At 39.3% G+C, this 24,902-nt stretch overlaps 1 protein-coding gene across 4 annotated transcripts in view; it reads right to left on the bottom strand.

Annotated features, from left to right (window-relative positions):
* LOC117959835 (disabled homolog 2-interacting protein-like) overlaps nucleotides 1–24,687 on the bottom strand; it is a 149,496-nt gene extending 124,809 nt beyond the window's left edge. For 2 of the 4 annotated variants that reach the window (XM_034897165.1, XM_034897166.1), the window contains exons 1-3: nucleotides 24,512–24,687; nucleotides 8,633–8,757; nucleotides 3,785–3,911 (exon numbers count right to left, since the gene is read on the bottom strand). In XM_034897165.1, coding sequence (XP_034753056.1) covers nucleotides 3,785–3,911; nucleotides 8,633–8,757; nucleotides 24,512–24,551 — 292 coding nt within the window. In that variant the 5' untranslated portion in view covers nucleotides 24,552–24,687. The remainder of the gene's footprint in view (nucleotides 1–3,784; nucleotides 3,912–8,632; nucleotides 8,758–24,511) is intronic. The other 2 variants (XM_034897167.1, XM_034897168.1) reach the window with 2 other exon arrangements.
* Nucleotides 24,688–24,902: the final 215 nt, after the last annotated feature.

Raw genomic sequence — 24,902 nt, 5'->3', positions numbered from 1 at the left:
AAAGTCTGATGGAGAGATGGAGGCAAGCAGGACTTTGTTAAATTAAACATCACAGGGAATGGTAAGATGCTTGAAATACATGCGCAGAAGTATTTGGGCTACAAGGCATGTACAAATCAGTCAACAGCCTTTGGTCAGTTATCCAGTTATATTTAATCCTATCTAAAGTGTTACAGCTTTACGTATGGAGAAAACTGGAAAATAGGGCAGCGTATGCCCTGGCATCTTTAAAGAACGGAGAGAAGAGAACCTTTTTAAAACAGCATCCAGAAAAGAAAAAAACGTTCACCCCGGAAAAATTAAGCTTAGCTGTTCAGGAGGGAGCGTAACAGCGCTCTCCGTCTCTTGCATGTTTGAGCCAAAACCCTCAACGAGTTTAAAAGAACAGACGAGGCAACCGCTCACTATTCAGTCGCAAGATGAGACGAGATGAGAGAGCTCTCTGATTTGCTGTGGATTCCTATTCATCTAAGAGGACTTTTTATTCATCGTACTGCTTATTTGGAGCCTGTGCCACACAAGGACAAGGGCAGGTGGGGCCTACGCCAATGAATAATCTAGTAAAACATAGGCCGTGGGAGTGTTTGTAGTGTTGTAATGTGGAATAGGATTTCAAAAACCATATGTGCATACACACACAAATAAGACTTTAAAGGTTAGCCACTGAAGAGGGAACTGGAATAAATATCACGGTTTGGTTTTCAGGGATACAATTAAACAGCAACCCTTCTGTCGATATGATATTCAACGAGGCAAACACTTGTTTTTGCCTGTGAAGTATTATATTGCCAGTGAACTTGTTAAGTGTGTTTGAATAAAGCACTAGCGGTATCTCCTCCCACCGCAATACAACCAGTAATGTGAATATATGCCTCTGATCAAAATAAAGTTTCCCGCCTTGTGAATATGAATGTGTAAAGTTCACGGTTCGCTAATTATCATAAGGATGATATTATGTATGAATGGCTAATATTATAACCACCAAGGGAATATATTAATGCATTGTAATGTATTCTAGCTAACATGCAGAAAACTGTGGCTTGATTATGGAAATCTGAATCAGCAATTCAGATATTATCTGACATCTTCATCATCACCATGGAAAAGTTTCAGAATGCCATTGGCAGAGTTGCAAAGGTACTCTGTAATTAGTGAACTAGCTGGCAGACTGTTTATTCTTTAGTCTCTTCCCAGATACACAAAATCAACCCAATCACAGGTTCCAGTGTAATGATGCGTCTATATGCCCTACTCTCATCATCATGTCCGCACCTTGATCAGTGAGTATAGATTACAGAGCAGGATGCACTAATTCCAAAATGCTCCTCTGCTTTTTGATGTTTGATGACTTTTTTCTGAACAATGGCAGCAGAGACGTGTCCGAGTATCTTAAAGTCAAATATGTGCTTTGCAGAGAATGCTGGGAAACAGCCAGAACTTTGAGGAGACACAAGGACATCTCTGCTTGTCTCATCATCTAGCCCTCAGCAGACTCTCACCAAGAATGCAATCTCACTTGGTATGATATTAAAGGACAAGTGTCCAAAACAAAGCACAAGAAAACTGGAGGCATTTAAAGCTTTTGAGCTGAAAATACAAAATCAAATGCAAACGATGATTGAATGAGACACTTTATAAGTTGTATCAAACAACATGACGTGATGCTTTGAGTAAAAGAACCTATAACCTGAGGAATAAACAGTCTTCTAAATATCTTTCGCCATGTCAACTAAGGGGTAAGAAACGCATCTGTAAATACTTTAACGTTATACTGAACTAAATCTCTCGCTAAGGGTCAAGGGATGCTAATAATTTCACTGTTTAAACAAATCTTTGCAACAACTCCTGGACATAGCGTGTCTGCAGAGAGCATGATTCTGATCCCAGCACAAAGCATCACTCAAATCACTGTGGTAAGAAAGAACCATGGTCTCAGAAACCATAACGCCCATAGTATGCTATCCAATAACACCACCTCAGGAAATGACTGAAACCTAAACAAGCATGTAAACTAAATAGCACACTGATTGAAAGGGGGGCTATATTAGGTTGCGTGCCAGCTGATAACCCAGCAACGGTAACTGTGGGATACAAATACTTGAAAGACTAAACTTCAGTGCCACCTAGTGTCGCATTCGTTTTTGCTGGATTTGCTCATTTTAGCCAAATTTGGATCTAGTATAGTACCAGTATTCATATCAGCACCAATTACTGACTCATAGTCTGAGAGTTGGGCCAGCACCTTATTCAACAGAGTAAAAAAGGAGTTTGGTGGATAGATGTTAACAAATGCTATGCTTTCCTTCCATTGCACACACACTTAGTGAACATAACTCTACCATTCTCATCACCCCCTTTACCAGTAATAGTAGCTAAAGAGTTAAGTATAAGTATTCTTACCCCTTTTGTATTATTTAAAGCACAGACTTCCTAATGTTGGTTCTCCATTCTGCTTAAATCCGCACTCAGCTGGTGTTGCACCTGGAGCATAGCTAAGCCTGTGTTATTTCTTGCTAATGGATCCAAGAGAGCTACTCTTTAGGACAATTAAAACCTTCCATATTACAGGAATACATATTCAAACTAGCCATACAATTTCTAATTCATACACAAAATGTTTTAAATGATGATCGTAAGGAGAAAATGTAAAAGTAGGCCTGAGAATAGAAGACAGTCACTGCAGTAAGTCCTGAATAAATTTCTGTGCTGTAAGGAAAAGAAAAAAGACTTTGATCTAAAATTGATCTAATACTACACATTGTTATTAGCAACAAGGAAAAGTGCAACATGCCATCTGACGTTCTAAAGAAACCAAAGCAATCTTCAGTCTGTCTTAGTGGTAAGAGTGAAGCATTATAAGTGCAGTGCTATGAAGCAGCAATCTCTCCATCTAGTGGACATCAGGCAGAAGGAAAAAGTATCAGGAATTTCAAAGGCTCACCCAGGCATGTAAGCAATGCAAGGCTCACTTGCGTGTGAGTGTTTGACTGGTTGTGTCAGTGAGCAGCAGAAAGCAGTGCTTCTCTTGAGTTACATTGCCCATTTGACCTTTGGGTAGAGAAGCATCCTGCATACAAGGGCCTGCACAGAAAAGTTTGACTCAAAGCTCATACCTAGCAGCGTTGGACATGCATTTGGAATGTAACCAAGCCAAGCCTTAAAAAAGCACCAACTTCTCCTCTTTCTCCAGAGTCTTTATAATAAATTACATTTTTTTATGACCATTACCATCTTGAACGAGTGTTAAATATTTGATTTCTAGGCTATTAATCATTCTAATTAAATGACATGGTTTTAAGAAGGTCATTTGAATATTTCTGTGTGTGTACATGTGTGTGTGTGTGCTTGCATCCTGATAAGGGTAGAGGTATGCTCTTAGGTAGTCTGTATCCACAACGTTCCGTTTCAAGATTGATTCACCAGATGAACGTCTTTTCGGCCCGATGTCCCGCTACCTTCCTCTTTCTTTGTGTTGAAATTTTAAACTCCGGTTGATTTATGAGGACTATGGATAACTGCTCCTCAGATCTCTGCAGGGTAAATCCAGACAGCCAGCTAGACTATCTGTCCAATCAGAGTTTTCTGTTGCACAACTAAAACAACTTTTGAACATAAAGTACAAAACAATTTCCTTTCTGCAGCAGCACCGTTGCTCCATCCGGCGCTTAACGCCGCCCATGCCGATTATGACTGGTTTAAAGACATGTCAATTAACCAGAGTACCTTTTTCTCCCATGCCATAATGCGGTGTGGACAATGCAATACTAATCCTCAGGCTACTTACCGCTCTCAGTGGACATCTGGCTGTGGAACTCTGGAAACTGTGTTTCCACTGGAACGCTGATGGTGCGTCGCAGAAGATGGAGCTTGCCTGACGCAGAGCGCCTCTCCTGCAAAAACAAGGAGCGGATCTGTTTGGGCAGAGAGAGAAAGAAAGAGGACAGAGACATAGAGCAATTAATTCAAAAAGGATAAAAAGGCTGCGTCAATTCAACAAAAGGTACAGGTATTAAAGCAGGCACATGGAGTAGATGGCGTACAGAAGAAGGCTGTAGAGAATGCACATGCAATAGCGAGGCTCCTTATCTATGTTATTGTGGTTATTCTGGTCACCATGTTTAATGCTGTATTGGGCCAACAGCCCACACAAAGCTGTAGAGGTTGTGATAAATGGGGAGTTGTTGGAAAAACAAAGCAGGCATTAGCAGCACATCAGTCTGTGTCAGCGCATATCTTCCTATAGCTTTAATACCAAGTGTTTGGCTCTCAAAGACTAAACAGACAAAGGGAAAAGGATGGCCGTTGTGAGAAAGTGGCGACTGAGAGAAAAAGGGAACGGGCCTGATGTCTTCCAATAGGAGTGATAATGGTCTTATCAAACATTCTCACACCTCTCAACTCAATGTGGCGCCCTGTCTGTCTTCTTTTTCTGTACCTCTGTTTCCCGTGTCCGTCTGTTTATCTCCTCTCTGATCCTCACTGAGAGACAGCTCTTTACTTGCCTCATGGGACTTGCCTCATGGGACAGCTCTCACCTCCTCTGACATAAAGACAATGTCTGGCTGTTGGAGCCATTAGGACTTAGCAATATGAGCTGAACACTATTTAACACTATTTTTGACACTATTCACTGCAACAATCATGGCTGGGATACATACAGTAAAGCTCTGTCAGGGCCGTGCTATCTTGCTTTCAGGAACACTGTTCTTGACCAGAGATTTAAGTACAATCTATGCCTTAATTACCAAAAATTATTACTTCTAAATCCTTCTTTCTTCTTTTTATTTCGAACAAGAAAAAAACAAAATACAATACAAAAACACAATAAGTGCTAGCAACACAACAAAAGGAAAAACAGTATCTATAAAGTGTTACAATGTGTTCAATTCGTCCGAAAAGGCGCGGGACGAAGCTCAAGCTTTTTATTGTCCCACCCCTCATTCTTCCTATATATATATATATATATTTTGTAAATGTGTGTATCATTTATTTAAAATTATAAATTCATAGCAACATAAAATATTTTAAAAATATAAATCCATTCATGACCAGTTAATAATTGGATAGAAAGTACCAAACTAAAAACTAAAATCTACAACTACAATTGTTCTTATTAGATCAAGGAACTCGTCTAACTGATCTAATTTTCTGTGAAAGGACTAAGGACCAGCAAAAGAGTGATACATCTTTTCACTCTATGCTAATTCAATAAAGACAATGGAGTTTGCCACAGACGTACAGTAAAACAGTTAAACAAATGGCAAAGCCCACTTGAAAATGAGACTAAATCTTAAAGCGGGTGCGGCCCCTTTAAGAATCTTTTGACGGCTGACACTAGCATAAAAGACTTCTTTGTCTTGAATCATGAGCCACCTCTACTGGCAGTCACTAGCATCTTTAGAAATGTAGAAGACAGTAATGGATATTTTGCACACAGTGTGCTTCATGGGCAACAAGCTGAAGTTGACAATGAGAAAAGACTAGAAACCCCTCTGGAATCACACCTTTTTCTGTTTTGCTACCTTCATATTGTTGCAGTCCTCAAGAATGATAAATGTTGAGATTGTTATCCCTTCTCGCCCACTTTTGCATTCATTCGGAAATAAATATCCGTTTTGGCTCTCTTTGTGTGTGTGGGAGCATCATTTGTCTTAAGGTTAGAGAAACGTCACGTTGGCTGTACAAATAGCCTAAAGGGCCTAATCGCCTTTGGCAAACGAGGCCACAGTCGTTCATTAGACAAACATTGTATTACAAATGAAAATGTCAGCATCAGCTGTTCAGTGATATTGCACATCAAGTCTGTGTTTTTTTAATAATGTCTCAGGAAAATCCTGAGTGCGAGACTACAACAATCCAACAAAGAAAGAAAACCAAAAAGGCCGAAATGGAGGTTTAAACAAAACGACTCACTCACAGCTAACAATTTAAACTGTATGCAGAGATTCATGTAGTCTTGCTATACACTTGATTTTTCTTTCCTTTCAGTTATTTTTGTTACACTCTAGTGTTTGCTCGTGGTGCATGGAACGGAGGAATAAAGGTTCCAATTTAAGCAAATGAAGAGGGAATAAAGACAAATCCATATTACTAAATGATTGATCTAAGAAAATGAAATATGTAGCATTTACACATACTGCCGTTAACACATTAATTTGTTTTACTGTACAATCACAAAATAATAATACAAAATACATAAGTTAACAATGCAATTGTCAGCTTCACACATAAGAGCCAAGGGGCATTTTCTTTTAAAGATTATTTTTTGGGGGCATTTTTAGGCCTTTTACAGATGACCAAGTGAGCTAACCAAGCCACGCCAACGGGCCTGTTCAAACAATTCTTATTTTATATTTGTGGCTAAATCTGAATTATTCAAGTTTTTTTCAAAAAGACATGTTGCATAATGTATAGTTTGATTAAAGAAACATTACATCACATTAGGGTTGGGCTTTGTCCCCTATATTGGCAGTTGACAATGTTTACAGTAGAACATTGCAATTGACGACATCATCTTTGGGGGGTAGGCACTTGTTTTATTTTACTATATCTCTTTCTAATAGTATGGGTATAAACCACATAGTCAACATAGTCAACATAGAAACAATCAGACATACATTTAAATGCCAGCTGTAAATAGACAGTATTACATGGCTATGTTGCCAGCAGGCGGCAGCATAGCCATGTAATACTTTCACTTGACTAAGGTGCTGTCTATACTCAATCAGATGTCTGTGCTCTGCGTAACAACAGTACAGTAGAACGTTTGCCTTCAACAAAGCGACAGTAATAACCTAATATACCAGCAATACTGAGATTAACCTACATTCTCGGTTATATATGCACAAAATAACACATTCAATGAACAGAAACATAACTCTTGCAGCACACCTGAACATGTCCACAATATTAGCTCACACATTAAATAGCACCCTTGTGAATTAGCTTACTGTTGCTAACGTACATTCATAAATGTTATATTACATTGTCCTGTACCCACAGGACATCAGATTTATTGATGCACGCACACAGTAGTGTCAACAATAAAAGAAAATGTGACAGCGTACCACATTAATGCCTCTTCTCTCTCGCTTAATCATATGGTAAGGAAAAAAAGTAGCTTCCGCTTAAGGTGCCCTATCTTGCACCCTGCACAGCACACCGCAAAGCCTGACGCAAGTTTAAGTTTTGGAAGTTTAAGACCAACGCAGAACTACCCCGTGCAAAGCCTACGGGGGGTGTGGCATCATGATGGTGGCTCTCCATCGTGATGGTGGTTAGCTATCACGATGAAATCGTCCTTTGGCACAACCCTACGTCACATGTACAACAACAACAAACGGGATTTAAAGCTAGAATGTCTAGTTTCTGTCGCAAATTCCAAGAGTAATTCTAAGTAATGACAACATTACATGGGTGACAACACAATTACTTTGTGACAAAGTGCAGACTGAATGAAGAATTGCTGAAGTAACTGAAATCCGTATACGGTCACGACAACTGTATGATGCTTGCAGTGTGCTTGTTCATAGCAGCTGATGCTCCGACCTAATAAGGTTTAGCTGTCTAAACCATGTCATCACTTCTTATCTGGAGCAAGCTATTATAAAACTGTATTGTTGTTTTGACCTGCAGTCTGCTGACATCACAGAGATCCAGCAGTGTCACAGATATCCTTTCAGAGTCTGGGTCTCTGGATGGATGCATTCAAAAGTTGTTGTTCTTTGCTGCTGTGAAACAAAAAGCATTGTAGCAGGAAGGCTGCATATTAGTTGATGTAAATACAGTTATTCCTCCCTGCAATTATTGCTCCATTTCTGAATTGGCATACCTCAGTACTTGCCGACAAAGAAAAACTGAAGCCACCCGTTTCTCCTCAGTTCCAGCAGGCGTGTTGGTATGCAGGTTTGGCAAGTCCACTAACTATGGCTTGTCCGGGTGCTTTTGTATCTTTAAAACAGTGGACCTGTGTCTGTGTCTCAACTCTTCACAAGTGCTCTGGTCCCTGTTGCTGTGCTGAGAAGAGGGCTGACGAAATTCCCCAAGCTAACTATAATTTGATTTGGTGCCAATGGTTCTTAGATAGTGCCTTCTGTTTAAAAAAATGGCTTTGCAATTGGGTATTAAATATTATTTTGTGCTATTCGTATTGTCAATCATTATCAGCCGTCTTTGATACTGCCAAAAACAAAGAGTTCAACAACAATGACAGCAATATCACATCCATACGGGGAAAGTAGTAAACAGCTGTGAAAACATAAAATATATATGTATTTTTTAACACATTGGTATTGGATTGGTACTTGGTACAGCAGACACGCAAGTTGAGGTATCGGAAGGAAACAATCTCGGAGCATCTCTAGAATATAGGATACAATGTAGTAAAGTAGTTTCATTTGAAACTCACTTTGCGACCTAAACTAATACGTTGCAGTTATTAGCAATGGACGAACCACATAAAATGTGACAGTAATTATATCTACTTGAATTCAGGATGTTTGAATATACACAACTATGTGAGAAAAACTAAATTTGACAAGGACAAAAACGGAAGAAGAACATGAACAGATGAGATGCACAATAGTGACACAGAAGGACATGACAGACAAGACATAGTACTGTCTGCTCTCACCACCTCCTCCTCGTTCAGAAGCAGCATCTGACAGTCACCGACCACGCAGTACTTCGGGTTCCACACTGTTTGCTCTTCATAGGAGTGACCGCGTGACAACCATTGTCTCGATGGACACCGCACATCTAGAAAAGGGAATCACAAAAAGAAAATATATCAGTTTTGAAGGCAGAAATAAGACAAAAGGTGCCCAGAAAAATCTAAATATTTGTTTGATATTGGAGTAGAGTATTAGTTAGTTTTGTGATATCCTAAAAAAAAAAAAAAAAAAAAGGATGAAGTAGGCAGGAAAAGAGTGGACATTGGCCCTTCATCTATTAGAATATGCTTTTCAACTCTTGCAAACAACTATTTTTTGCTCAGCAATCACAAAAACTCTTCAATGAAAAGGCCACTGAGGTCATCACTACCGCATGCTCTCTACTTGTTTCACTTCAATCCTTCCGTGGATGTCAAGTGAAGAAGAAAGGGTAAATATAAAACAAGACAGGCATGAATTGGTTTCTCCTGCATCTCATCACTGGAGATAACATAAATCTTAGAAAAAGCAATGCATGTGCTTTTTTCACACAGAAAACGCAACACATCAATTTTCACACATGGGTTACAGTAACAGAGACAATGTGACTACATTAATCAACACAGAGAATAATCCAAGAGTTGCATTACAGATCAGCTTTGTGGGAAAGAAATAACCTTATTAGGATCTCTGGTATTCTCTCTTCCCAACGCATACAGTAAGAAAATGCATTTCTCAATACATTTTCTCTAAACAGCCACTATTTCTCTGAAGATGTAGATCACCTGTTGGTGCAGCCTTGCTGTGTTGTTTGTGGGTAGTACAGTTAGAGGCTAATGAGTGGTGTATGTGGGTCAGAGTGTGCCGTTTTGATGGTACAGTACATTGACGCTCTTGCTGCTAAGAGGGAAAGTCTATGCTGAGAGCATGCCAACCCTGCATGGTGCTTCGATGTGTTTCATCATGTACAAACAACATGCTATGCGTATAAAGCCATATTTGATCAAAAGTAACTGAGAAAGCACTGACAAATGGGATGGCCTACTTATTTTATTGAAAGTTGACTGCAAAGTGTGTGTGTGTTTTCATGGTAGTACTTTGAAACTACAGGTTTTCCTCTCGGTTCTTAGAAATGTAAAAATTTGGAAACAGAATACAAAACTATCAGTGTGCTTTCAGACACTCTTCAATAGTTCAGAGTTGCAGAGCCAATATTCAATATAATGAGATGTACATTATTCATATACTGCACTGTGAATGTATGTCAAGTATTTTCAAGATTCAAGATTCAGATTTCAAGAATCCAATTTAAAATATTGGGGATTTGGAGCTCACGTACACTGGATACGAGTGTGCAAAATGCACATAACGCACACATTAATTTTAGGCTTGTCAGGCAACCTTGTCAGATGTGTCTCTTTGATCATTTTGTCTTAATGACTTAGCTTCATATCCGAGGTAGCCTCATTGTCATGCCATTAGACTAAGTCACACACAAATTAATGCACAAACACACACAGATAGAGCTATTGCATACTGCATCGGTCTGATCAGCTTACACTCACGCTGTGGACAGGAGCAGGTCAAGCACACCGTTTTCTATTTAGCAGAGCTTCTTTTGAGACTTTCAGTGTATGAGAGTTTTCATCCTGGTGTTAAATAAATTATGCTACAAGCTTTAGAATTGCGAGGGAGAGATAGACAAGAGACAGGAAAGCAAGAAAGATAGAAATGAAGGAAGACTTCTGACTGCCACAGTTTGCTTGGAAAGTGTACCTCTGTCTTTCAAAAGAAAAGCAACAGGGGTGAGCTTCATCTGCGTGCATCACATTTGAATCATGTACGTTCATGATGTAAATATCTTAACAAAGCTGTTCAACATCAGAAAATAAGGACAAAAACAAAAAGGCAAAGAAGTTGCTTGTAGGACAATCTCATAAAAAATATTTTAAAAACAGCCACACATTTCTTTGACAAAACCCATTGAATCTGGTTGACAGACAGAACCAAAGACAACTCGCTGATGTGATATACATTTTTTCTGACCATGCTGATGTATCAATCAGGTTATTGACATGTAGTCTGTAGTTTATCGATATTTTGCTGGCACTGCTGTCTGATGTAGTGGGCTAGGCTAGGTAAATATATCCAAACAGGGGCGTCCGACTAGGGGGGGAGGTGGACTGAGTACCCAAGGCCCTCATGTGAGCAGGGCCCAAAAAAAATACTGAATGAACACTAACCCTGAATAGCTGTGGTTGCGGTTAGGGGCCCATAGAAAATGCCTTTCAACAATGCCCAGAATTTTGTGCTAAGCCCCTGTTTCCACAACCTGCATTTCCCCCCACAGCAACATACTGCAGTCATGACTACTGTAGTGATGAGGCTCCATGATCAAATGTACAGATAATGATATTAAATTGCAGGCATGTCAAAATAAACAACACATTTAGGCCACAATATTAAGCGCATTTAATGTATACAGAGGCTAGTTACATATTTGGTACACATGACACCACAACCCCTGTGTCCAAACCAACCAACAATATATTGTTGTAACATATTGTAGACTGCACTTTACAGCACGCGCAGTGCATACAACTCGGGAACTATTAAGGCTACAGAAATTAAACAACCTGACACTTACTAGCTAATTACCTGTTATGTAAACTCCATAGTGGCTGCAGCCACAAACACACACGTTACAGCAAAAAAGCAGTTTTTGCACATGTAGCTAACGTTGGTGCACACGTTACACAACGCTACGTTGCCTGTTGATGTTCTGAGAGTTTGCTGTACTCACCCATGGATATAACGCCATATTTATGATAATTTTATTCATCTGTCCGAAGAAACACCGTGAAATCATCCTTACTATCTTTCTAAGAGCTCAACCTGTTCACTCCCCTTCTTCGTCCCACTGCTCCTTAAAGTTATCAAATATTTTTGAGGTGAGGCTCTGTAGTCACAACTGTGACAGAGGTTATAGCTATCAGTCAAAATCAGCGGAAAAGTCTCACATAACTACCTCACAGAAGGTAAAAGTTCCTTGGTGAAGAAGACATCACCACTCGAGGATCGAGGATCCACCATTAGCATTTAGCATGTTAGCTATAGACACCGTGAACGGTGCACCTGTCACGCAATACGGGTGTTTGATGTGTGTCACATAGCATGCTCACCGGGTGGAACATTAAATCAGCGATGAAATATATGCACTAACACTAACTAACTAGTACAATCATTTTAATCTTAGCTGTTATCCATAATGACGTATTAAACTGGATTTTTTTTCACTATTCACAAGTTGCTTAGCCCGGCCCATGAATTTTGCTATGGAGCTGCTTTGAACCATCAACAGACTTTTAAAAATTAAAATGTTACTTTTGTTTTTATTAACAATTTGGGAGAAAAAATAATGTTAAAGTAAAACTACCCGACTGATTTTTTTTTTTAAATAATAGCTAAAGTTAACACTTTACTTTTACTCAATAGTAACATGTGGTACAGTCACTGATGTATTATAAGACAAGTATTGTAAAGGTTAGCTATACGTTTTACAATTTAACTACTTCAAGCCTTAACTTAAAGAGTGGAACTTTAGCTAAGGTAGCTAAGACTAAAGTTAACTTTAGCTACATCATGTCATCATCACTATGCAGGCCTAGCTATGTAAGCTATGTATTAGCATACTTTGGTCACAGACAACTAGCTAACCGTTGGTTTCTCTAAAAGATAATAGGCTACAACATTGGACTGTGATCAAAGTAATCAAAACAATCAACATCTAAGAACTAGGTAAAAGCTAACGTGCTAACGTGCTAAAGCACATGCTTTAGAAAACTAATGTTAGCTTAGCATGTCATCTTGGAAACCTTGAACTGGATTTCCGAAACTGAGCAGGGCCAACAAATTAAAGCTCACTACAACAAACCTCAGACCTGTGTATCAATTTTTTATCAAGCAACCCAGAAGGTAGATCAAGATGAAACAGCACTTTTTCAACATTACACACAAAGGCTTTTTTTTTGAAAGAACAGAGTACTTAAGCCCTCTGTGGAGATGTCAGAGATAAAATGGTGTCTGTCTGCAGTGATCAATTATTTGAAACATCTGCCAATTTAGTGTGCATGAGAAGTTGACTGGCTTGTCTGTGGCAACTATGTGGGATTTAAAGGAGCTGCATTTCTGTAATGCTAACACAGTTAGGGACAGGCTCCTATACTTTCCTCATATGGGATGAATAATCTCTCTTGCACATTCTTTACATTTATTTATGGAACACTGTCTCTTTCACTTTGTACTCCAAATTTTTGCACATAAGAAATCCCTCACAAATGTTTGGTGTTGGTCAGTGTTTCTATCTTGAACCAAAACGTTCCTATTTTCAATCAAATGAAACGGCATGATTAGGTTACACATTAGTTGGCCATCTGTGGATTAGAACCTTTGATTGTAGTACAGTTATGTAATTAAGCACTTTTTAATGAGGCTTAAATAAATAGAAGTGGAAACAGAAAACAGATCATGTTTGGGCGTGAGTATACATGCACTGTTTGTGTTCATGAAAACACGGTGTCAAGGATAAGTGTGTTTTACTCTGTGATAGATAAGATAAGCAGTGTTCCAATGCTGCTACTTTGATCTTACTCAGATTACAATCATGGCCACGTTGTGTTTGCATATAGCCATGCTTTGCTGCTTCTTCCTGTGTTTTATAAACGAGTGGTCAAGTGAGATCAATAGCTGCACAATATTAACATTTTAATCCCCATGCTTCAATAGCTGGGCTCTGCAACATGACAATTAACCTCATTTTTCCCCAGATGCTACAGAGTCCTATTGTCAGGTATTGATAGAGCAAATAAAAAGGCCCTAAAGGTAGGCTATTATATCAATATTTTAAGTTTTAGAAGAGGTGCCTCGCAACATTTTGGTTGAAATGTGTGCTCTTCTGTTTCATCAACAGAATACAATGTAGTGAGGGAAGGACAGAAAAAAACTGGGAGAGAAAATGTGATCCAATAAAGAGTGAAGCACAAACACTGAATATACCAGAGTACAGCATGTAGGCTGCCTTGTTGATCCACCGAGACGACTGCGTTTGGAACTTAAGAAAACACATGTTAGCGAGGTTATGCATTCAATATCTTACTTTTTTCTGGATATTTTAGTTTATTTTCATGTGTATAAAAATGACGAGGTTAATATTGACTTGACATCACAAATCAGTTTCTGTACCTACGACTCCCACATAATATGGATTACAGCCTCCCGCCTCACCTTAAAGGTGCTCTAAGCGATTTTGGGTGACTTTACATATTGTTGACGTTTTTTCAAACAAAACAAGACTAACTAGGCCCTCCCTCCTCCTCTCCCTCGTCCTCTCCCTCTCCCTTCTGCGCTTCCGCGCACCAACCCCCCCAACCTCCACCCTCAACTCCTTCTTGTCGGTTGTTGTCTGGAACGATGGAACACTATTTGTGTATGCTTTGTGGTGCAGGTGGGCACATTTTGTTTTTGTTGCCGTTTGTAGACCCTTGGCTGTCTACAGAGACCAAGTTTGTTTTACAGTGGGTTCTGAGGCAGCTCGCGGATAGTGAGGAGATGTTTGCTGTATGTGACAACAAAATGTTCTAGCTTAAAACATGCATGACATCGCTTAGAGCACCTTTAATAAGGCTTTAGCCCGAGTCGGATTTAGAGCTTTGGAATATACGGTGAAGACTGAATTCAATTGTACACTTGCCTCACCAAAGTACCCATCTGATTTAATTTGCATATGACCTGTACAGAATCATGTTTATGAACATGTAAAAATCAGGAGTGCAGCCAAAATGTATTATTGTGCTTTTCCTACTACACACAAAAAGTGTATTCCAGTAGCTTAGGTGGACACTGTAGTCTGACTTTAGGCCAAGCTCAGGATAATATGGTGTTAAAGTCCCAAACCTGATTGGATCTTTTATTACTTGCTACTGCATATACACTGTATTTTTTATCTTGAAGCATCATTCACTTGAGCTCTTGCAGTCAGTGTCTTATGATAGTATGCAAATTGACAGGGCAAATTACTTTTTTGATTTAATATTGATGATCTGTGACAGCACGCACTCATCATAACCCACCGAAGAAGCACTTAGGAAGAGATGCATCCATTTAAATAGTATAAGTTATAAATCCCGCCTGTCTACATGCCGCTGGCTACACCGGCATGCTCTGATGCAGCTTTGGAAGATTTAGAGCCCTAGAATTTGCTGCGCCTCTGATGAAAAGCTTCATCTTGTTTCCTGCTCATACAAAGCGCCGCAAAGGCCACAAGGTACTGTAAGCCCACATGCGGAGATGGTGATTAAACTTCCTCCCAGAACTTTACGGCAATGCAAGCAAACAAATGCCACAAGCTTACCTGGTACTGCCACCAATCACAACTTAGGAGTGCAAGTAACACAGAGACAGAGAGGATGCAAATGCACATGAGTTTGGTAATCTTAGCTTCACATAGTTTTAGATGAGCTCTACCAAGCAGCATTTATAGGTTTAAAGGATGTCAAACAGATACTGACAACTATGAGAAGCTGCCAAAGCCAGAATGATACTTCACTTGCACACACATCCATACTTCACTTGCATATACATATATTCTTCACCTGCGCATACAGATATACTTCACTTGCAAATGTACATATATGCTTTACTTGCACCTGCATGTATAACATGTGTGAGTATGTAGGGGAGAGCCAGGCCAATTGAAACGTGGGATGAATGAAGCATTCCAGTTTTCACTAAATGCAATGATGACAGATAGACTTCCTTAGCTCAAAACATAGGGCATGTTAACCTCCTTCTATCTGCAAAACGTCTTCTGTTAGTTCCTTTTATCACGGATTTCCTGTCGATAAACACGTTTTGATGGTCGAAAGTAAACTTCATTAGCGGTTACTTTTTTTCCGATTATCAATGAGTGTTTTTCATTTAAAGGTTTGCCTACATGCTTATTCTGTAGACCATTTAGTGTTCTCCACAATCCCGGACTTTCATATTTCATGCTTGTTTACATGAAAAGCAAAACAGGCTATAATGGCATATGTTGGGAAGGTTGAAACAGCTGTTTCAACTCAATCAATCAATCAATAAAAATGTATTCATAAAGCACTTTACAGCAACCAGCAGGTATCCAAAGTGCTTTACATCAGGAACCCAGTACAAAACAACACATGAACAATAAAAAGAATGAAGCATTTTAACACAGTAAAGGTTACAATGGAACAGCAGAGTGAAATTGTCAAACCACTACTAGGTATTAAAAGCCTTCCTTAACAAATAGGTTTTTAGTTTAGACCTAAAAAGAGCCACATCTTTTATCGTCCGATTATGAGGGGGTAACTTGTGCCAGTTTTGGGGCAGCAACTACAAATGCCTGATCACACTGACAAATACTTCAGGCCAAGCCATTAAAGGCCTTGAAAACAAACAATTAGATATTAAATTTACACTGTGGGGTCAAGATGAGGCTTCTTAAGTAGTGGCCTGACCACAGCATGTCAGAAGGAAGCTGGGACAGAACCTGAACTAAGACAAGAATTTATAAAAGTAAGTAAACTGAACCCAGTGGTGCTAATATAAACCTCCTTCACCATCCTGGCAGGAACAATGTCTAAGGGACAGATGGGAGGTTTTATGTGTTGCAATACTTCAGTAAGCAACGTCATAGAAAATGGCTAAACATCCTCAATCACAGCAGAGTGCACTTGAGTAGCATGTACACACACATTAAAATTAGCACTGGCGTTTGACCTGATAAATGCTACTTTTTTGATAAAATAACAGAGAAACTTCTCACATCTACTGATTGAAACATCTGTCGGAGTAGAAGTGCATAGATTCACGATATAGTTAATAGTATTAAATACAACTCTAGGTGCATGACAACTGAAGAGAGATGCTGCATCTTTGCCACCTTCACAGCATTCTGGTATTCAGCTAGACTGTCTCTTAATAAACCCAGTAATACTTGTTTACATGACAACTGCCCCAGACCTGGCTGTAACTCCATGTATTTTAAGTCAATGCACAAAGTTTTCCAATGTTTACTATGGAGACTGTGGGGCATTATTTGGATGTTCAGTAGTCTAACCCAAGTAAAAAACTAGTGATACTACATTTTCCACAATAGAAACATGATATAAACGGATACAACGTACTGTTCTAGCTATAGAAATGGCGGAATCATCCACAGTACATGATATTTCAATAACCACTTCATACACGCTTCACGATGACAGCAATGCCTTGTTAACAGACATTCACAAAGAAGTATAGTCCTGCAACAATCTAACACTTTTTGGAAGTACCAATCATGAAATATAGTAAAATGGAACGGTTTAGTTCAAAGCAGAAAATGCAACGGTATTTGACAGATGACAGGTGTGGGTTGCTAGTGACAAAATATTAGGTTTCAGTGCGGTATGATTGCTTTGTGAATTACGTTTAATTCAAAAGTGTTTCAATAGTGGCCGGGCTGGATCAGTGGTACAACAGTCCCACGTATGCTTTGAAGTTTATTCCTCGATGCAGAGGTCTGGGGTTTGACTCTGACCTGTGATGATATCCTGCATGTCTTCCCCCCTTTCTCATCCAATCCTAGTCATAGTCCTATCAAATAAAGGCAGAAAAGCCCCAAAAACAATCTTAAAAAAGTGTTTTAACTGTCCCGGCTCTCCCCTACCCTATTTGCATATGTGCATGGGGTTGGTGGTTGGGGAATGTGAAGAGCGCATACCACTGAAGGGTCTCACTGAACCATAGCTGTCAAGTAACACGAGATGGCAGTCTTAAATGTTCTCTCGGAGCATGACGATAGCATTGAGCTTGAGCAGTTGTAGCTTCTTGTCATCAATTAAAACGTAAGCCTCAGCCCTCAGTCAGGTGAGGAATTGATTCAATAATCTCTATTTTACATATGAATGTGTTTAAAGCTTATATGAATTACTATACTCACTATACTTGCCACTCACACAGGAGGTTTGTCTTGTGTTACGTTTACACATGGCCAGCTTTTTTAATAAATGGACATTTCATCCTCTCCAGTTTAAAAAATAACCTCGTACTCAGCTGTCAGTTTTACAGAAAAGTGTTCATTTGCACGTGCCTGTGTACATATGCCGTCTAGGCCGTCAAGTATGCCAAAACTGTAGGTGGCAGTGTAACGACAAGCTGAAGACCACACTAGCCAATCAGAATCCCGAAAATAGCAACAACAGCAATAAATCACTTCCTCTCTTTTCTCTTTCCTCACTTCCTCGGCTGCCTAACCCTCTGTTCGTCTCAGTTTACATGGAAACATGCAAACGAAGATTTCAAAAATCTGGCTGGAGGTTTTGGAAAGAATCGTATTCGGAGGCAAATTCTCCGTTTGCGTGTAAGGAAGGGCACAAATGAAAGAATATGTATCTGTTTGTCAAAAATAATCATGTACGTGTAAACAGGGTCTTAGAGACACTGTTGCAGATGCAACCCAGGCAACTGACAAAGAACACATGATACAATGACAACAGAAGGACATGGACCGACCTTCATCCCCTTCCTACAATATCTGTTTTCATCTAAACAGCCTGGCATAAAAATATAATCGTGGCTGAGGAGAAAAATGTCACACTCCAGTAAACTGAGGTTACTGCATGTGCTCCGGATATTAAAATACAGGTACTGGAGAATAGGAAGTGGGGGCAAATGCTTGACAAAAAGCCTGTAGTTGTAGCGATGTCAGAAATTGATATCACGGCAAATTTAGTTTCAGGTAACTGTCACATCTTGCTTGACATGAACTAAAGAAAAATCCCATATGCAGTGTGACACAGATCATATCACAGTCTAGAGGCTAGAACTGTAGCAAAAAATAGTAGAATTTAAAATCTAAAACTTGTAAACAAATCTAAAATGTCCCAAATTGTCACATGTGAAATTGTAGAATTGAAGGGGGAAAGACGGAAACATGATGTGGACAGTTGTGTTTGGAGTGCTGAGTCGGTTCTCTCCCACTGTGTCAACATGGCACACCTGTTTCCAGGCAGGTTGATTGCCTCGTGAGCATGCCCACTTTCTCTCTCCCTGTCTCTCTCTCTCTCTCTCTCTCACACACACACACACACAAACACACACACACACACACACACACACACACACACACACACACACACACACACACACACACACACACAACAATAACAAGCCGTGTAGTAACTGCAAGTAACATTGCGCCCTTGTGTTTCTGTGATGAGATGGACTGATTAAATGAACTTGAAAAAGAACCCTAAAAAAACAAACAAATAAGCCGAGAGCAAAATAGAATTAATGAATAGATGGCACCTGATACCAATACAAAACAATAGTTGTAAGCAGGTCAAACAAGTCAAGAACTTTTAACGTCCATTGTGTTGCTTTGTGGCTGTGAACTCCAGTCTTTAGTAGAGCTGGTGAGTGGGAGTTGTGTAGGCAGTGCTACACTTGACAGCAGTGGAGGATATTTTGGGACAAACTGACCGAGACTTTGGTGTCTCTCTCGGTAGCTGCTGGTTTAACGTCACCAAGTCTTCATTCAACAGTTTTGAATAATGATGGAAATGTTGCTGTCGTATTGCCCAAAAGAACAACACATACTTTTTTTTAAATCAAACATCCTCTTTGATTTTGTTAATGGCATCTTTAACTAGTTCTAAATTAAAAAAAGAAGAAGATGAGGGAGAGCACAAACCATTGCAGTGCACCTATGCAAACTTTAAAAGGGTTAAAATTGATTTAAGACTGAAGGTGGTCTTTAACTGAATCCAGAGAGGAGAACCAAGACAGTTGTGCATTAAAGGAATGAGCTATGTCTGCATTAGTGAGTGGAAGTATTTAATGAATCCATTTTTTAGATTACGGGAATCCATTTATATAAACTTTGCATGATGATTATCTGTTGGTATAAAACAATAAATCCGGTATAAGTTGGCTCACTTGAACACGTGTTGACTCATGCACACTAATGTTCATACAGATTTCAGCACTCACCAAACAAAAGCTTTTTGTTACTTTTTATAGTGGCCTTTTTGTCATCTCAATTATGGCATTGTCTTCAGAAATCACAGCATCGCTAACACCAGTAAGTGAAATGTACAATGATGAATGCATTAGATTTAAAAATGAAATCAGAACCCCGTAAGCTTACATTATGTGTTTTCTATGGAGGAAAGATGTTCTTTATCAGACACTGCTGCGGCAGAAATGGTTATTATACATAATGCCGATAAGGGATGAAGTGATACCCTAAACTACAGAAACACGCTGTGCCGAAATGATAATCCAGCTTTGTTTTCATCCTTTGAGGAGACCAAAAACAGTCGAGAAAGGAAATTGGCCAATCAAGCAACACTTTGGGAAAAATTACAACATAATCATGTGAATGATGTTGTTTACACCTCAAACTGTGGCTGTTACAGAATATATTAGACAATTAACAACAAACAAATTTGAACTTTTGATCAAGCTAATTATCTGATTAGCTGATTGTCTGAAAGGGGAAAACTGTTGGTGCTAAAGAAACATTTTTTCTTTTAAATTGGTAATCTATTCACTCTAAAACTGCTCCAGTGTGTTTAATTGTAATCTGTTTTCTCCTTTTTTTGGAATTGTGGCTCAGGTGCCGTGTGGATGCCCCTCCATCAGGCTTGATCGCTGGCACCTGCTCCAACATGAACTCAGCAGTCACCGTTAGTCTTTTGGTCTCAGTGCTGATACTTGTATAACATTGGGAGATGCAGGCGTTTGATGGTCTAACATCTTTGAGCGAGAAGTACGAGCTTGTATGGCTGAGGATTTATACTCTGTAGTCCCAGGATAACTGCAGCAGTTTTTGCCCGCCAAGATCTTTTAGTTTTTATTTAGCCCATTGTGATTTCTATTCTGCTTCTCTCTGCGAGCTGCGATTATTTTAAAAGACAATGTTGCATCCTTTTAAGATAAACCAGAGTTTTCCCTTCATCTGTTGGGTCCTGAAGCGTTTTACTTTGTTCACTCCGAATCATTATCTTCCAAGAGTTTAGGATGAAATATATCTTCGGTAAAAGAATCCAAATTGAATGAAATGTTTATTGAACCTCTGAACACAAAGCACCATGTGTTTTAGATGATGTGGCCCCCATAAAAACAAGAGGAAACCGTTTTTATTACAATTTCTTTTATTTACAGCGCTCCGGAAATAAAAGGGTTTTGCCTTTTTTTGCGAATTTCTTGTGTGTTGCCTTGTGTTTTGAAATGTAGAACAACTGTGCAGTTATGTCACTATGCATTCTTGCATATTGTTGCATTTTTGCTGATGCACAGTTATTGATAATGGTGCCCTGGCATGCATGGAAAAGTCTTAGCATACAATGCAGTTACATTTGTGAGGCTTCACTTTAATTTTAACCACAGCCTTTTCCTGATTAAGAATTTCCTAGTTGTGTTTTGAAATTAACCAGCAAGTAAATTTCCTCCTAGTACAGCAGTACACTCAGACTCATTTGGGTGCTGGTGAAACACAGGCGCGACATGTCAGAATCAATAATGAGAAAAGACTCTTCTTATTGTGTTTTGCAGGAACTAGTGGAGCAAGCGGTGTTCTGTGTGTGCTTCATCAGACCTGCTCACTGATCATATTTCAGTAATTTGCGAGATTTTGGTCAGAGTTGTGTGTCTTATGTTTTAGGAAATGTCCTGTTGCCAGTTCTTTTCAGAATTTTGTACATTCAAACTCTTGAAAATAAATTGTGCCAAGGCAATCAGAAAAAAATGTATGGTCATCAGAAAAAAAAACTGAATAGCATGCAGCATAAATGCATAAATAAAGGAAGCTGAGAGAGTGCATGTTGTTTACTACTCCACTACGTAAAACCAGGGGTCTTCAATGTTTTTTAAGCCAAGGATCACTCAGTTGAAAAACAGATGGAGCAGGGACCCCCTTACTATATATATTACTATATATTGTATAAAAAGTGGGTAGAAAATATGAACTATGAGATGCATATTAAACCGGACCTGCAATAACGTGTAGGGCAGCCTAAAGCCTTCACACATACTGTTTTATGTAGCATACAATACCAAGCCATTAAATTAATAATTGTTAAATTATTCCAATATTTATACATCATGCTTTATTGTTATATTGTGATTTTTATATAGGTTATTATAAGCCTATAATCAGTGTTGTGGAAATTAAATTTTTTTTTTATCTTTACAAATAATATGTTGGATTTTACAATAATTTGGTGGCCTCCCAGCAGGAGTGTCTGCATTAAACAAGTCATTTTATTGTCGGTTTGCACTTCTCCTCACTTTAACTCCCTTCAGATGTCTCTCACGCACTCATACACATTATGTAATCCTGCTTGCCACCTGCTATTATCACTGCTGTAGGCCAATACAATACACTTAAGGGTAGAATTATGGCTTTCTTGTTCATGCTGAGATTGCATTGTAACGCCCATCTGTCCAAGAAGCCCGTGAAGCACAAAGTGCATCTGTAACACAATGCTGCTGTGTTGTTCGGCTGTTGGTTTGTGCACAGAGTGAGTGCAGCATGGGTAACGGAAATCAACCTGAACTGAAGGGTATGCTAATAATGATTTCACCTGCGAACTTGTGAAACTGGTGATGGGTGACAGGCGAGGTGTCGGAACAGGATGGATGTTTGTCGGTAATTCTTAAACAACACCGTAGCAGCCACAACAACAGGAAGATTTGTCATCCTCCAAATACCTTGGTGGAACTTGTCGTCACAATAAAAAACTCAGTATTCTTGGTAGTCACTCAGGTACAAGGTTACTGTTTTGAAAACATGCATCTCACTGTACCAGAAGCGAACATGTAGCAAGCGAGAGAAAGCGATTTGTTTTTTAGCCCATCTATTTATTCTGTGATTCTAGATGACAAAATATTGTGCACCTTGCATCCTTGTTCTGGGTTACCTGCCACTATAAAAAGTAAGTAAATAAAGACCAATTCATTCATTTTGGTGAATTATATTACACTTGCCAGCAAAGGTTTAATTTACGGGGGGATGACCCCCCCCATTAATCAAAACTAGCCAGTGCAACCTCCTCAAATATCTAACGATAATTGTCTAAACACAATCAAAAAAAAATTGCACCATAACTTGCTGCAGAAAAGGCACAAATTGTCATAGAACAATTCACCAGAATGCAGGAAATTAATTGTTTAAAATGCTCAAAAGTTACATTTTGCTCAAAAGTGGAGATAAGGTTCCTGATGTCTCCAAACTTACCTCAATTATAACTTGTCTCCTCCGGGTTGTACTACAACACTTACTGTTAAAAAATAAGTTTGGAGGCACTACCTTATTTACTCAATACATTAATAGATATTTTTGTGTCGGTGTTAGACGGGTGCTAATAGAGACCAAATGATGAAAATTAGTTAGTAGCTCAGTGTTAACCTTCCTAAGTTAAGGAACATCAAAGTCATTAGGGATTTCACATAATTTTGCTATAGAGTAATTAATTCCAGTAGTTTGAATCTGTGAATATCTGTCCAACTTTGCTCACGTTTATCAATGCATGGATTAAGGATCCATGTGTACAGTTTATTAAACCGAGACCACCGATCATGAATCTGTGCACAGAGTTTATTAAGCCGATTTGTATTCTATACGCACGGTTTAGTTTTTTTTCTCAGCAGACCCCAGGGGGGCTCCATGCAAATCAAGTAGTTTACAATTCAAATAATGTTGCTCATACAAATACAAAAAAAAAGTTGGTGAATGTGAAGCCCAAAACCTAATTTTAGCTGTTAATCTTCAGAGTAATTCAAAGTTGAAATGGAGTCAAAATTGCATTTTTTCCTTCACCATACAAAGTCTCATTATTTTCTGCTCTCAGGTTTTCGGAGTTCTCCGGCTCACATAGCGTAGCCTTAATGAGTTTTGATGCTGTGCAACAAAGACAGAAAAACAAGTTCTTATTCCTGATTTCAAATGCCATAATCCTCACCAGCATTTTATGACTTGGGTTTCAGTTCAAAAGGAAATTTGCACCAACAATTAATTTTTACCTCCCAGGTTACCATTTACCGGCTCCAATCAAATTAATGACATAACCAATGAAAGATGTGTACACAGTCTGGTTTCCAGTTCAATACTCAGCAGGATTGTCCTCATCACCAAGGACAACCACCAACCTCCACAGGCCAACCACTGCACATGTGAAACAGCCTCTTCCACTGTTCAACCAACCAAGCCACTTGATTTGATCGCTAACGTTGTACGTATATGAACTGTTTTTCCACAGCAAAAAGCATGCAAGTTGTGCTGTTTCTCCAAAGGAGCACACTCAAAACAGCACTTTAGAACATGACAATCAACTTAAACAGCAACAGGGAGGAAAACAAGCATCCCAGTGTTAAGTAGCACAAGCTTTGTCATTGTATCTAGGTTAGAAGAAGATTGCAATATTCTCTCGTCCATATATACTTTCACAGCTGTGCTTTGGTGTGAGGCAGCAGGCGCTACTCCACCGTAATGTACTTCTTCCAGCATTGCCATATGGGAAAAAAGGTACACCTCCTGTTTTTCAACAATAACAATCATTAGGGTTATCACCTCTTAAAGCACAACACATATACACATGGGCATACATAAACAGGAAAAGAAACTCACAAACAAGAACACGGACAGATGGTGAAAGAGAGGGAGAATGGGAGAGAGGAGCCAGGGAAACAAGAGAGAGAAAATGTGTCATTTAACAGTACAAGCAGGAGGAACATGATGGATAATGATGCAGGAGAAGGGAGGGATGACATAGATACTCATCTAATTTTGCATTTACCTGACAGGGAATCAGAAGGCATGCTCTCCTGCTGCTGCATCTTGACTGCTGGCTCCAGTGTGAAACAGTGTGTGAATGTGTGTGTCCACAAGCTACAGAGTGTGAGCAAGGCAGCACGCCTCACTGTGTGTTTTGATGATGGAGTCCGAGTAGCAGCTCAGGGAGTGAGAGAGGGAGCGAGCAACAGAGCCAGTACGAAGGTATGAGGGAAAAAAAATTGGCGTCTTCATTACCTCGCCAAGTGTCTTCAATCTCACTCTCAATTTCTTGTTCTCGTTTTTCTGTGACTGTGCATGTCTTACACCAAACACATGTACTGCAGATGGTGATTTATGAGGTACACAGAGGCAGGGAGATGGGAGACGCATGGGGGGGGGGGGGGGGGGGGGGG

The sequence above is a fragment of the Etheostoma cragini genome, chromosome 16, assembly GCF_013103735.1.
Source record: "Etheostoma cragini isolate CJK2018 chromosome 16, CSU_Ecrag_1.0, whole genome shotgun sequence".
Taxonomy (NCBI): domain Eukaryota; kingdom Metazoa; phylum Chordata; class Actinopteri; order Perciformes; family Percidae; genus Etheostoma; species Etheostoma cragini.
The sequence above is the reverse complement of the archived record's forward strand: the minus strand, read 5'-3'. Positions and strand labels throughout refer to the sequence as shown.